The 14,788-nt window shown below is 39.8% G+C and overlaps 1 protein-coding gene across 1 annotated transcript; it reads left to right on the forward strand.

Annotated features, from left to right (window-relative positions):
• The first annotated feature begins 660 nt into the window (after positions 1-660).
• TIAM2 (TIAM Rac1 associated GEF 2) lies at positions 661-14,716 on the forward strand. Its single transcript, XM_010173720.1, has 12 exons — positions 661-841; positions 2,352-2,420; positions 3,458-3,583; positions 4,869-4,977; positions 5,547-5,726; positions 7,132-7,250; positions 8,379-8,487; positions 10,205-10,263; positions 11,099-11,204; positions 11,988-12,075; positions 12,642-12,796; positions 13,352-14,716. The coding sequence occupies exons 1-12, from the start codon at positions 719-721 to the stop codon at positions 13,993-13,995; spliced, it is 1,887 nt and encodes a 628-aa protein (XP_010172022.1). The 5' UTR covers positions 661-718; the 3' UTR covers positions 13,996-14,716.
• Positions 14,717-14,788: the final 72 nt, after the last annotated feature.

Here is a 14,788-nt window from a genome sequence, read left to right on the forward strand (position 1 = left end):
TACATTGCTTGAAGATTTTCTGTTTTTTTTCAGGTTTATCATTCTTCTAAAGAATCTCAAAGCTTTAGGTTTCTGTTCATTGTTTTTGAAAGCAAAAAGTCTTGATACATAGCTGTCTCCTTGGAGAGTAAGCATCTAAACATCTTTTGACAACCCAGGATATTGGAATCTGAACCCTCAGCTCCATATCTCATTGTTTGAAAAAAAAACAAAACCACACAACGTAATATAGGTAGCAGGCGACAAATAAAACAGTTATTCTGTATCCTTGAAAGCTCTTTATCTACAATTTCTATTTTGATGCAGTGAGTGTTGCAAAATGAGATGGAAAACACTGTGATGCTGGTGTCATAAGAATCAAAGTATGTGATGTATCTGAGTGCTCTCTCCTCTTTTGTATCCCACGAGCTTGTATCTGCAGACTGAAAATAATTTGCACTGGAAAATCACTAGAAATTTTCCATTTCATTTTGTTCCTGTGATCTGGATCTACTATAAATTCAAGCTGTTCAAAGCTATCAGGATACATATTTGACAAATCAATGGCATGCTCTGGCCCCCAAATTTGGAACAAGAGCAAAATTTGAGGAATTTAAAAATAATAGTAGTACAGCTTGTATACCAAAACATCAGCGCTTGTCTCTTTCCTCTCAATTACCAGAGTGCAGAACAGATAAGTGCATTGTGCCGAAACTTCCAAGAAGTCCAAGCAAGCAGTATGGAAGGACAGAAGGACAACCAGGATCCACCTCCACGGCCACTGGCTCGCCACCTTTCTGATGCAGATAGATTGAGGAAAGTAATTCAAGAACTTATGGACACTGAGAAATCTTATGTCAAGGTAAAAAAAAAAATAATAATCTGGCTAGCTACAGCCTTCTTTTTGAGTCTGACCATGATTTGTGGATGGTCTTAAAGTGTTTAATGTTTACCTTTATATTACCAGTACTCTACAAGGGCCATAACCTACAGACTCTGCTTATCTAATTGTTCCTGCTGTTTTCAATGGATTTGCTCCTGTAACAGAGGCTGTAGGATTTGATCTAGTAGCTTTAGCCCTGGTCAATTTGTATTTATATTGGAGAGTGGTAATATTTCGGGAGTAGATACCTGCAATATTTGAACACTGGGGTTTGTCAGGGGATGTTTCCATAGTTTTCAAAATGAAAATAAATTTAGTAGATTCTCCTACAAATTAGAAAAAAAGTTTAGTTGCGGAAAATAAGGCATAATTATTTTTTAATCATTTTGAATCACCAAAACTAAAAGGCACAACTCCAGTTGCTTGTAGCATCACACATATGTTATTTCTCCTTTGACTGATTAGTCCTTAATTTGTTAGATCTATGTCTCTTCTTTTTATAAACCCCTAAAATTCATGTGACTGGATGCCAAAAGAAAAATGAAAGCATTGATTTCATTGACCTTTGGCAAGGAGGAATAATCTACTTCACCTGATCTCAAAACATGTACTTACAGATATGAGTACTTGCTGCAATAATATATATGGAAAAGAAGAGAAAATGCTTTCAGTCTGTTGTTGTTAGCACATCCATCAATACATTAAAACAGCCATATGCTGTAAAACTTCAGGAAGCTTTACAGAACACAGACCCCCGTGTATGTCCAACTGATGTTTCTTATAGAGGAATCGCTTGAAGAAAGGCATGACCATGGAGGTCACTGATGTGAAAAATTTTGCACCAGGCAGTATCCCGGCAGGTTGCACATACTCATTATGGTATTCTCAGGGATATGCCCGTTACTTCTTCTCCATAAGAATTTCTGCTGTTTCTTTTCTCAGGGTCAGAGCCCTGCAGTGGGCTGCTTTGCTATGGGATAGAAAGTCTTCAAAAGTAGCAACAATTCTTTGAAGAAGTGACTGAGAAAGCCCTTGATCACATCCCCCCGCCCCTGAAAAGAACACTGAACACTTTAATACTTAATAGGATTTTAAAATGTGTCCTTCTAAATATTGTTACTCATACTTAAATGAGTGGCTATTTATATGTTTTATCTAACATGCATGATTAAAACATTTGATGCAGTTCATATACATGGACTCTTTAGAAAGCCATCGTCTGTAGCATTTTTTCCTCATGCTATACTAAAATATAATATGTTATAATCAAGCTGTAAAACCTCAAGGATGAAACAAAAATATTACACTGAAATCAGTTTACATCTAATTTAGCAATCACTTTAGCACTAACAACACACAGGTGATTTTGTTACAGAAAAGGAATTCTCTCTCTAGTTCATTCCTGAAAGTTACTGCTATTCCACAGTTGTCGTATGAAGAACAATTTCACACTGTTACGTAAAAAGTGAACAAATTCTCTTTCTTTCAGGACTTGAGCTGCCTCTTCGAGCTATACTTGGAGCCTCTTCAAAATGAAACTTTCCTTACTCAGGATGAGGTGAGCAAATAACTGAAAGATATGCTTTTCATTCTTTTATGGGTTAAGACCTTGGCGCTTGGGCTTTTCATTGCTGAAAGCACACAATAGAAAAAGCAACCAACAAACATAACAATAAGAATTACACCAGTCAGGGCTTTTCTGTCTGGTGCGTGCATCACTTCTCTTTTTTTTTTTTTTTTAAAGGGTAATTGTTCTTCTGACTTAACTGCTAAGAAATGTTTGCTTTTTCGTAAGGGTTTCATAGAATCATAGAATAGATTGGGTTGGAAAAGACATCCAAGATCATCAAGTCCAACCCCTGATCCAACTCCAATTACTATATCATGGCACTAAGGGCCACGTCCAATCTCTTTTTAAAACCCTCCAGGGATGGTGAATCCACCACCTCTCTGGGCAGGCCGTTCCAGTGCCTGATTACCCTCTCTGTAAAGAATTTCTTCCTAACATCTAACCTAAACCTCCCCTGGCAGAGCTTGAGCCCATGCCCCCTTGTCCTATTGTTGGTTGCCTGGGAGAAGAGACCAACCCCCACCTGGCTATAACCTCCCTTCAGGTAGTTGAAGAGAGTGATGAGGTCACCTCTAAGCCTTCTCTTCTCCAGACTAAACAACCCCAGCTCCCTCAGCCTCTCCTCATAGGACTTGTGCTCAAGTCCCTTCACCAGCCTTGTTGCTCTTCTCTGGACCCGCTCCAGCACCTCAATGTCCTTCCTAAACTGAGGGGCCCAGAGCTGAACACAATACTCAAGGTGTGGCCTCACTAACTCAGAGTACAGGGGAAGGATCACTTCCCTGCTCCTGCTGGCCACACTGTTCTTGATGCAGGCCAGGATGCTGTTGGCCTTCTTGGCCACCTGGGCACACTGTTTTGTTTTGTTTTATAAAACCCATTTGAAAAGTATTAATGAAGATGTTACTTGCCTTTGCAACTTCTTTGTGTGTGTCACATCTCCTTAGTGGACTGTTTTTGTAAGACCACAATTAGATGGTCTTACAAAAATGTACTGTGAATTTATAGCCTAATGTTTTTCATAGATGGAGTCCTTGTTCGGCAGTCTGCCAGAAATGCTGGATTTCCAGAAGGTGTTTTTGGAGACCCTTGAAGATGGAATATCTTCTTCCTCAGATTTTAATACACTGGAAACACCATCCCAGTTCCGGGTAAATACTTGGTCATTTAATACCTTGCAGTGTTTGTGGAAATCTGACTTGAAGAACTCATATTTAAGTTTCATAGGGTTGCTTCTATGTTTGAAGCTTTACTTCGGATTACAGACACCTATTCAGCAGAGAAAAATAAGTGCTATTTTTCATGGTTTTATCATCCTCTTTCCAATGGCAGAAGATGCAACATGGAAGATGCAGAGTAGACTTTGAGTGCGCTATAAACTAGTGATGCTTATGATGAAGAACTCCTTTGTAGAAAGGTTACTGTTGCTGTGCTGAATTCTGCCCTGCATTGTGCTCCTCCCTGCTGTGCCCAGTTCACCCGCTATAGACTGGGACCTTTTCCTGTTAAATGGTGCATGAGTTGCTCATGTTGTGAGGTCCAAGAAGACAGCTGACAAAGTGTAAATGGCTGTAGGCTGTGCCCTCATGGTGCTGTCTTGCTCACAGTGGCACCACTCAGTACCTGCCCTATCTGGAAGAAGTAGGGTTTCCTGGAAATGGAGCCACTGTCACAGGACCAGGCAAGACTGCTGGCAGGTCTCCCAAACACTTGCTGCCTTTTGTGGAGCAAACATTGATTAAAAAGAAGGGAGAGGGCTGCTCTCCTCCTCCCTCACTCCTCCTCTTTCTTATATTTGCTTTGGAAAGCATTTTTCTAAAAACATCTCCCTCGTGATTCAGTCCCTCTCACATCTTCCCAACCGCCCCTTCATCCAAGAACATCAGAAGTGCCCTGTAATTACCACCACCACCTGCCTGAAAGAGGGAAAACACTTGGAAAGCAATCCTCTGTGTTTGTTTTATGCTGTTCCTTCTGACTCTGGCACTTCTGTGCCTTGCTTCCTATTGCTCATGTTTTTTCCCAGCACAACATACTCTGTTACATGTCTGTTGATTATTGTCCCTGTGCTGCCTGAAAGATACAGTAAGATGGAATGGCTGCAGTGGCATTACCTGCTCAGGGAGAATGGAGAAAATTGCAGGCTTTGCCCAAATAGGCTGAACTCTGCACCCAGAGAAGTACAGAAACATCACAGAGCTACCACTAGTAGTATATTCAAGTTTATATATATACACACACACGCACACACACACACACACACATACATATAGATATAAGTGTGTGTGTGTATATATATATAAAATAAAATAAAAATAGGGTATGTATAGAAAGATAGCAGATAATCACACCATTGAGCCTCTGTGTTATGTGCCTGAATGTTTGTTTAGGATTTTGAATTAATTTGAATTAATACTTTTATTGTGTTGATTTCAGAAATTACTGTTTTCCCTTGGAGGCTCCTTTCTGTATTACGCTGACCACTTTAAACTGTACAGTGGCTTCTGTGCAAACCACATCAAAGTTCAGAAAGTTCTTGAGAGAGGTAATTTATTGTCTTCATTATTGTAATTCATTTGCGTGAATTTAAACTGCAGTGAACTACTGTAACAAATCCCATGGACTTGCAGAGAATATGGGTACAAAGCAAGGACTAATCGGGTTTCTTTCAATAGGAATAGCTAAGATCTGTGGTTCTGCTGAGGTATGGTATAGAAGTGAAGGGGTAACATTCCTTTTCTAACATTCAGGCAGTAGCTTGAATAGCTACAGAACCATCTTCCACAAGTTTGTGCTCTCTGCAGATGCGGCTCATACTCCAAAAAGCAGCAATAAATGGTAGAATAAGTTAGTTCCTCTGCCAACCACTTCAGTGCAGTGGGAAAATTATATTGAGGAATAATCTTACCTTGATAAAATTGCTCTCTTAGCCCTTATGTATGTTATTTAATGCAGGAAATTATTATGAAATAAAGCATAAATGATTTTGTAAACCATCTGTTGAAAAGGGTGAGGCTTTTGGTGCCAATTACAAGTTGGAATTCTGTGCTTTCAAATCATTGTAGCTTCTATGACTTCCATATTCAACTGACGAACTCTTTTATTTACATCTAGCCAAAACAGATAGTGCTTTTAAGGCCTTTCTGGATGCTCGAAATCCCACAAAGCAACACTCTTCTACACTGGAGTCATATCTCATAAAGCCTGTTCAGAGAGTGCTGAAATATCCTCTGCTTTTAAAAGAGCTGGTGTCTCTGACAGACAACGAGAGTGAGGAGCACTATCATTTGACAGGTAACTTCTTCCTTTCTCCTAGAGGAATGAATATGAGTTAAGTTTTATTTCCAGCCCCTTCTGAAGATGCAGGTAGCCATTCTGGAAGACAGCACAGAACTTGTAAAAACCTAGAGAGAATTCAGTCCCTCTCCTTAAATAATAAGTAGCTTTTCCATGCTTTTAGCAAAAAGTGTGGTATGTCCAAGTCTCTTCAAGAAGTAGATATACACAGGATTTGCCATGGCAAATATGACTGGAGTCTTCTCCTCAATTCTTGCACAGGAGCATGTCAGGTCATAGTGTTGGGTTGGGGTTTTTTTCCCATTTGGGAAACACTGACCAAAGCTCCATCTTGTGGTTATTATTCAGTTCTTGAAATGTGTCAAAGTTTAAGAGCACCACAGAAGGAAATTTTAGTTGTTTGAGGTTTGGCTGTGACTCTTGCTTGTGTAGAAGAGATCTGTGTCAAAACTTTGTAGTCTTCCTACAGAGAAAGACTCGTCTGTCTAACATACATTACAGTTCATTGCTTTTCTAGGCTCAGATGCTTGGGACTTCACCTTGGCAAATTCCAGTTCAGATCTGTCAGCACTTGGTGGATGAAAGTCCAGAGATTAATTTTACGGAATGATTGTCATTTTTACAATGAACAGATTCATGCAAAATACATTGTCAGCACAAAGTCAGGAGGCTGTTACTTACTTCAAAGGGAGTTTCTAATACTGTTCCCTTGCCCTTGCAAGCTGGGGGTGACTTACTTGGAGGTTAGAATGGATGCCAAACTTCTAAAAGGCCTGCACCATTAAAAGCTGTCAGGACTGGAGAAACTAAATGCCCTTCTCCAACTCCTTTCTGAATTAACACAAAAGTCTGTTGAAATCTAGTGTCATTCTCGCTTAGAAAACAAAATGTAAACAAAATCTGGCCACCAGCATTTCATTTTATGGATACAATGCATAAGGAATTTGTACAACGTAGCACTGCATTTCTTTGTCTATTCTGTGGTCAGCCAAATGCAGTTGGTTTCTATTAAAGCTCATCAGATGGCTTATCCTAGTATGGATGTAGATTACTCTGGAGATCCGAGTGGCCCTATATATACAAGATGCAAAACCTAACTGTGTTTACTGTCATGTTGATAGGAATATTCACACATCTAGGGGCTTATCACTGGAATGCTTATTGCAGCCTTTTGAGGCATTTAAGACATCAGACAAGCAGTTTTCACTTACTCTGATCAGGAAGCATAACTTCTACTGTTGCTATGAAAAAGCACTGATACAAAACTAGAATTCTGTTCACCAGACCTTGGGAACACTGCATTGTTTTCCCTGCCTCAAGTGGAATTCAGTTAAAAAAAAAGTCATATTTAGAAAATACAATTGAATTATATAGCTGTCTATGACATTTTTAAACCTTATAGAAGCGCTGAAGGCAATGGAAAAAGTAGCAAGTCACATCAACGAGATGCAGAAGATATATGAAGATTATGGCACTGTATTTGACCAACTGGTTGCAGATCAAAGTGGAACAGAGAAGGAGGTAAGAGAAGGAACATGTTTTATTCACTCCTGAAGCATTACTCTGCTTGCCAGTGGGTGTTTTATCTCTCACTGAGGTAATTATGGGAACTTATTTGTGCTGGGCTTCCTCCACTCTCCTTTAATATTTTGACTTCCATATCATATCTGCCTGTCAAATTTCTTTTTCTCAGTAGGTTATGGTAAAATTTTCAGACAGCTTCTGAACTGACAGGAATTGTAGTAGGAAAAATCCTGCACTTCTAAAATGTTGCTGAGATTATCCATGCCCTAAGGCATTCAGATTTTGTGCTCCAGAGTTCTTAAGGTATTTTTTTCACCCATGTAAATGAAAATGGCAATTTGAGGGATTTCACATTAAGGTCTGTTATTGTCATTCTCCACACTTCCACCACTGAGGCATCCACGGGTATTTGTCAGAGGAAAAAACATTAGTTAAACAGACTGTGTGCATACATCTCCCAGAACTGGGGCAGCAAGGTCTCAACTTTGCTATTTACATCAAACGATTACTAAGCAGATCAAATCCTTAAAGGTGAAGATCAGACATGAGAAATATCGGCTCAGTTGTTTTATTTCCTCCTAGTAAAAGCTAAATTCCCTCTGTTGGCTACCTGGTTTCCCATAATTTATGGGGAAATAAAACTTGACAGCCTGGGAGATTCTTCAGTGTTATGTTGTGTCCCACAGAAGAAAGCAGCCTCAGAGTACAAGACCTCCATTAATTCTGCCATTGGCGGTGTCATTAATACTCATTACTCTATAGAAATTAAAGATAGTTACAGCCAATAAATCAGCCAGTTCACAACTGGCTATATGTAAGGGACAGATCATCAGATCAACTTAATATTCTTCTAAGTTATTAATAGTAAGAACTTCTATCCAGCTTCCATAACTTAGGGGCTATTACTTTTTATAGTTGTTACCTATTTTAAAAAAGGGATTACTCACACTTTTCCTGCCGTAATGCAGATCTCTTTCTCTGTACATACAGTAAATACAGAAAACATAGATCCTTAAAATTATTGATGTGTACTCATTAATATTTTATTCACATATGAGGATCGCAGCCCTGATGGATATATTTATACTATTTATTTATATTATCTACTGTTATAATTTAATACAGGTGACAGAGCTTTCAATGGGAGAACTTCTGATGCACTCTACGGTTTCCTGGCTGAATCCTTTCCCATCGCTGGGCAAAGCAAGAAAAGACCTTGAACTTACAGTGTTTGGTAAGTGTCTTCCTCTATGACTCTCTGCTCTTTGAAATCTAAAGATTACTACATTAAATCTTCTCACAAGATGAAAGGCGCCATCTCCTTTCCCTGTAGCCATGTGATAGCTAGGGTCGACTTACATCTGAAAAAATTCAGTTATATTCCATAATACGAGGAGTGAAAAGTTTCCATTCGATTATTTGCCGCTGCTGTTTGCTCTGTGAGCCAACGTCAGCTGCTCTCCTGTCTATATCTAAACTATAGAAATTAGTGATTTTCAAGAGACAATATTCTCTTCAGAACAATCTGCTAAACCAAGCTTTCAAAGGAGGCTGGTAGGAAAATGGTGATTTATTCTACTCTTGGGAATTTAGGCTAACCTCTGCTTTACAGCTACTGCATCGAAATCCCCATCTAGATTGTTTTAGCCTGAAAAATTAATGTGGAAATAAGATCACAAAGTTTTATTAAATAGTATATATATGATTGCTTATCTAATAATTACCTAAGTAATTAAACCTTGCAGTGAAACTTCTTAGGCGCTTGTCCATTTTGTTATGCAATGACATTTTAAAGAAATATTTTTGAAACACCTACAGACCAACTCCAGTTGACAAGAGACGAGTTTCTGTTTCTCAGGGCTGTTGTGCACTCCTGTCCTGGGAAGCATGACAGACTAGGGGAGCGGATGCTTCTCGCAGAAAAACAACCAGAAGCTACCTCCCAGGTTCCTTGGATGAGCTCACAGAATCACAGAATGTTATTCTGCGTGATCCTTGTATGCCAGGCACTTCCCAGCAGCTCATGTATTAATAAAAGGCAGATTATTCTTCTGCCACTTGGGGAACCACATCTTATTCTCACTTCAAACCCTACGTGGGCAGCTTACAAAATGCACCTAATATGTGGAGCTGAGGGAAACTGCCAAGCTGTGGGGTAAATACTGTGCTCACTATGGCTGCATCCTGGCTTCACGTAGGGATGCGACTCAGCTGCATACCATTGCCCCTCTCTCCTCTGGAAACATGGGTGCATGAGCAGGGTCAGAGCTGTACTGCCCTTAAGTTCAAACTGGGACCCAGGACTGCTCTGCAGGGCCATCCTTTAGTTCAGGTGCAGCTTCAATGCCTCCATATTTCTGTTCCTCCTTACAGATGAAAGAGAACATGTCCCTGGAGGCTGAAAGATTAGATAGCGTTAGTGAGCCACTCCAGATGGATATTGTGGAAGCCAGAGAATTCCTGCAGATGAAAAAGCAGGAATTGAGATGTTTGAGTTTCCAACTAAACAAATGCTGAACTGCAGGAAGAACCAACTTTGTGTCCTTTTTCACAGCCCTCTCTTGCTATAGGCCCTCCACTTGAAAACGTCCACCAATTACAAAGAGAAAATCTGAACCTTTACATCTAACCTACATCTGCTGTATTTGCTTATGTGAAGACTGCTTCACATACCAGGAAACAGGTAGTTTTAGAATAAAGGTGCAGAATGGCTTCATCCTAAATGTTCAGAACAAAATGTAAGGAAAAAAATACTGCCATTGCATGGACAAGTGTAGGGTGAAAAACTCAGTTGTCACCTTAATACAAGGCAGATGCTTTTAAATCAGTTTGCTTATCTCATCCTTCACATTCCTGTGCCTACAATCATCAGCTTCTTCAAGTTAGTATTTTCATTTAATATTACACCTGTAATTAACAGTTTTCCTTTTTTTTTTTTCTTTCTTTCTTAGTTTTTAAGAGGGCTGTAATATTGGTGTATAAGGAGAACTACAAACTGAAAAAGAAAATGGTAAGTCTGGTGTCAGGTGGAGGTGGTGGGTGTTCATGCACAAGACTCTACTGCAGTGTGAGATGAACCATACCGATGTTGAAGGGGAAGGGACTGTGGTGAAAAGCCACCTTCCCTCACTAGGCTGGAATTCTGGCTATATCACAGCTAAAACAAGCGCTCAGTATCTGCATAGCAAGACATGTTTTTTGTTACTTAGTAAGCAGCAGCATCTTCTCTGTGTGAGCCCCATGTTAGTTGTGTCAGGTGGAATACAAATAAAGGAATCATTGACTCTTTCAGATGGCATTTACGATGACCTACCTTAATGTAGTGTATAGGTTAAAGACTTCTGTTTATAGACCCTTGATCACCCGGGAAGGAAAGGAAAAAGGGGTATTATAAACATAATATCCTCTGTCCCCATTTCCAAACTGGAATGCTGAAGTCAAGTAGCAATTTGTATATCCTGAGTGCCAGTGGTGAAGCACTGCACCATGCTTATCATAACAGACAGAGTGGCTCTAAAAGTAGCTGCAGCAGCTACATGATTAATGTATTCTGCTAATCAACAGTCTGTGGGTTCCTTCATGGGAAACTTGTTCCTTAGTAGTACTTATATGCAAAGTATTATTTTTATCCATTAAAAACAAGTGCTTTTAAAAGTTGAAGCAATTACAAGTTCCAAAGGTTGTGTCTGTCACCATTTCAATTACATTTACAAGCACATACTAGGGTACTGAAGGGGAAAGTCTAATTAATTTAGTTTCTCTTCAGAGGCAGGTCTTTTAAGAGTAACACAAAAAAATCCCACTTCTTTTACTTCTCAGAAATATCCTTGTTTTTCTTTTTGCAGCCTACTAATGTTCGTGCTGCACATAATTATGGTGACTTGGATCCATTTAAATTTCGTTGGCTGATTCCTTTATCTGCTCTTCAAGTTCGACTGGGGAACACAGCAGGTAATTCCCTTGCACTGAATACGTTGGGATTGAATGCTTTTCTGGGATTCTGTAATACTGCTTCTTCCATATGTCTTTCTAGAGCCTCTGGAAACAGGCAGGTATAGAGAAAATACTATTTACTGTTGTTGCTACACTCAGGGTACAAGCTTGATACATTAACAGACCTTTTTCATTTGGTATGTTGGCTTCTTCCATAAATTTAGGAAGATGCAACATGACATGAAGGAAGGACAGAATGGAAAAAGATGAATGAAATCTTTCCTTAATGAAAAGATACTGTGAGCAGGAAGGTCATTTACCATGGTTGACATCCTGGTGACGCCCTTATACTGTGTGCGCTGACCCTTGTTTTTCCAAATGTGGGAAAGTTGTGTAATTTGTGGAAGTAGGCTGTGTCTTTATTTTCCCTTTGAGGTGATCTTTATGATCCCATCCAGTTCTATATGTCCTGTAAAGTGTCACTTGGTATTTAGAGCAAGTGCTTTGCACACCTGGGAGAAGGCCTTTGATCCAAGGCTGGGGGCAGTGAGAAGCATTAAGAATGGGAGAAAGCAACTCCCCAGGAGAGAAGGTCAAGTTGTCAAAGGCAGCACAGGCCGGGCTGCTACAACAGGAGACTTGAGGGGACTTTACTTTGGATTCCACTTCGGGTGCGATCTTCTGTGGATCCACCCATGCCTATGTCATCACTGCCTTCAGAAGACAAGTTCTACATTGGTCTTTCTAATGCTGAAGGTTTTGCTAAGTATATACAAAAATAACGTTTCCTTCCATGGACAGGAACAGAGAACAGCTGTATCTGGGAGCTGATTCACACCAAGTCAGAAGTAGAAGGCAGGCCAGAAACAATTTTTCAATTGTGCAGCAGGTAAGCTTTACATGGAGGGTGTATTTGACAAATCACATTAATGGAATTAAAAAAACTAAAATATTCTCTCCCACACGACCTTTGCATCAGCACTTCTAATACAGCTCTCACTCTTTGAATCCAGGCGCTATGCCAGTCTTTAACTGCATAAAGTATAACACTTGGAAATGTAAGTGAATTCGGCACAGTGATCCAGCATCAGAAATCCGCACAGATGTATGATCATAAATGCCAGTACGATATAGGCACAGTAGCTGATTTTATTGGACTCTGTTGGTTAGCAGAAATTACCTTCTGATAAAGATGAATTAAGGGGTGATCCCTTAGTACAGAAGTTACCTTTCAGGCTGTTTTTCTATGGGGAAGTAACCAAGATCTCAAAACACAAAGTCTGCGAAATGGCTAACACCACAAAGATATTAGCTGCAAAACCTACTACTAAAGCAAGCTACTGAAAAAAACCACTGCATTAAAGCACATAGCAGAAAGGAGGAAGGCAGATTTTATCCTAGTAGTGTCTTACTTCACATGGGAAAATTAGCTTATCTGTTTTCTTAAACTTGCAGTGACTGTGAGAACAAGACTAACATCGTGAAGGTGATCCGTTCTATTTTGCGGGAGAATTTCAGACGTCACATAAAATGTGAGCTACCGCTGGAGAAAACGTGTAAAGATCGCCTTGTCCCACTCAAGAACCGTGTCCCTGCAACAGCCAAACTGGGTAAGAATCATGTTGTCAAAGTAGAAAAATGAAGTGTGGACTCCAGAGCTGGTAGAAGGTTTGCAATTATTACCATGACTGAGGTGTGTTGTGTGCCAAATGCACAAATCATTCCTTTTCAGGCTGGGGAGGGGATAAAGTTTCTCCATAACTCAGTGGATGATAAGGGCTGGAGGAGATAAGCAAGCTTGCCATCCCCCCACACTGTGATGTGTCATTAGCCCTCTCTTAAGGGAAGACTTAATAAGGCCCAAATTGATTTGTCTGGGAAGAAATGAACTTCCTTTGGCATAGGGTATTAGGGTTCTTTCCTCTGGGTTCCCCTTAGTAACTCATCCCTAGTAACATTTAAAGCTAAAACAACTGGCAAAGGCAGGGGTCTTGCTTCTTCCAACGCACTAGATCTGCATCCCAGCAGATACCCGAATTGAGTACAAGCTTCAGACATTGATCAAATGAGACTACATACGCTGTAATTGTAAGTGGGCTACTGAGACAGTGTAACCAGCTGATATTTTGCTGAAAAAAATAAGCTTGTCTTCTTCCTCTGCACAGCTTCCACGAGGTCCTTGAAGGTACTGAAGAATTCATCCAGTGGCGAGTGGAACGGTGACCCAGGGAAAGGCACCTTCCAGGACTCTGATGAGTGCAGCCTGAGTAGCAGCACTCAGAGCAGCAGCTGCCACACTGCTGAGAGCCTACAGGAGCCCAAAAATTCATCTCCTGATAAACATGTACAGAGCTGTGCATCCAACTTCTCTAATGTTCTTGTCAAAGAATCTGATATTCTCAGTGATGACGATGATGACGATGACTATCAGAGCCTAAAGAAGGGCAGCCCTACGAAAGACATCGAGATACAGTTCCAACGGCTGAAGATTTCAGAGGAACCAAGTACTGACTCTGAACGGGATCAGGCTGCTGAAACTGAAGAAGGAGATGACTTTGACACAGGAGAGCATCCGAAGCTGGTGCGTGGCCATTTCTGCCCAGTGAAGCGAAAAGTAAACAGCACAAAGCGTAACAGAGGAACTTTAATGGCAATGCAAGAACGGCACCAGTCCCTTGACAGTCACTCTGATGCTGCAAATCTGGATCTGAACTCTATTTTAGAGAGAGAATTTAGCGTCCAGAGTTTAACATCTGTAGTTAACGAGGACTGTTTTTATGAAGCTGTGGAGAGGCATGGGAAATCCTAGCTTTCTAAGCACTATATTTAAAATATTAATTTGAAGTCCACATAAAACTCAACAACCTTATTTTGCTTTAAAACTAGTAAATTCATGGAAGCTGCAGGAAAACTACTATCTGATTTTGTGCACTAATACATTTTTTTCCCACAAAAACAGCTGTAAAAGATTCTTAAGTTATTTTAATTTATTGTGGATCAGATTAAGTTGGCCAAGGTCTGTAAATTAGTTCAAGCAGTTATTAAGGTGATGTAGTGTTCTTCAGGAGGGGAAGGGAAGGGAAGGGAAGGATGGCCTCATTAGTATTTTAAGTAATGTGGATAAGGTGCTAGTGAGTGGCAGAGGGGATTACAATGGAAAGTAGCATTGCAAAATGAATTTTTCAATACCTTGGGCATTTTATTTCTTTGGTTTTCATTTTTGCTTTATTTAAAGCAGAATTAAGTTATTTTAATGTGTTTTAGTGCACAATAGTGCAGAAATTTCATTTTTGTAAGTTTCAAGATGCTGTTTATACTTTATACATATGTGTAAATACAAAAACAAAGCTTGGCCTGTAATCTTTTATTTGACTGTATTTTTTATTTTCTCTACCAGCCTGTACAGTAAAAGACAAATAAGTATTGTACTTAGCCCTGTTTTCTACTTTTTATCATGCTGCTTTTCTCCAGTTGGAGTTTTAAATCCCAAATTCTTTGTTTTTGCATAAATGAGAAGAGTATTAGCAGACCTTGAGGCAATCTGCACACTTTATCCTCCGTTAAGCCAGGCACTTGATATGCAAGCATTCTGGCTTTTGTTT

This window comes from Antrostomus carolinensis, unplaced genomic scaffold (assembly GCF_000700745.2).
Source record: "Antrostomus carolinensis isolate BGI_N321 unplaced genomic scaffold, ASM70074v2 scaffold38968, whole genome shotgun sequence".
Taxonomy (NCBI): domain Eukaryota; kingdom Metazoa; phylum Chordata; class Aves; order Caprimulgiformes; family Caprimulgidae; genus Antrostomus; species Antrostomus carolinensis.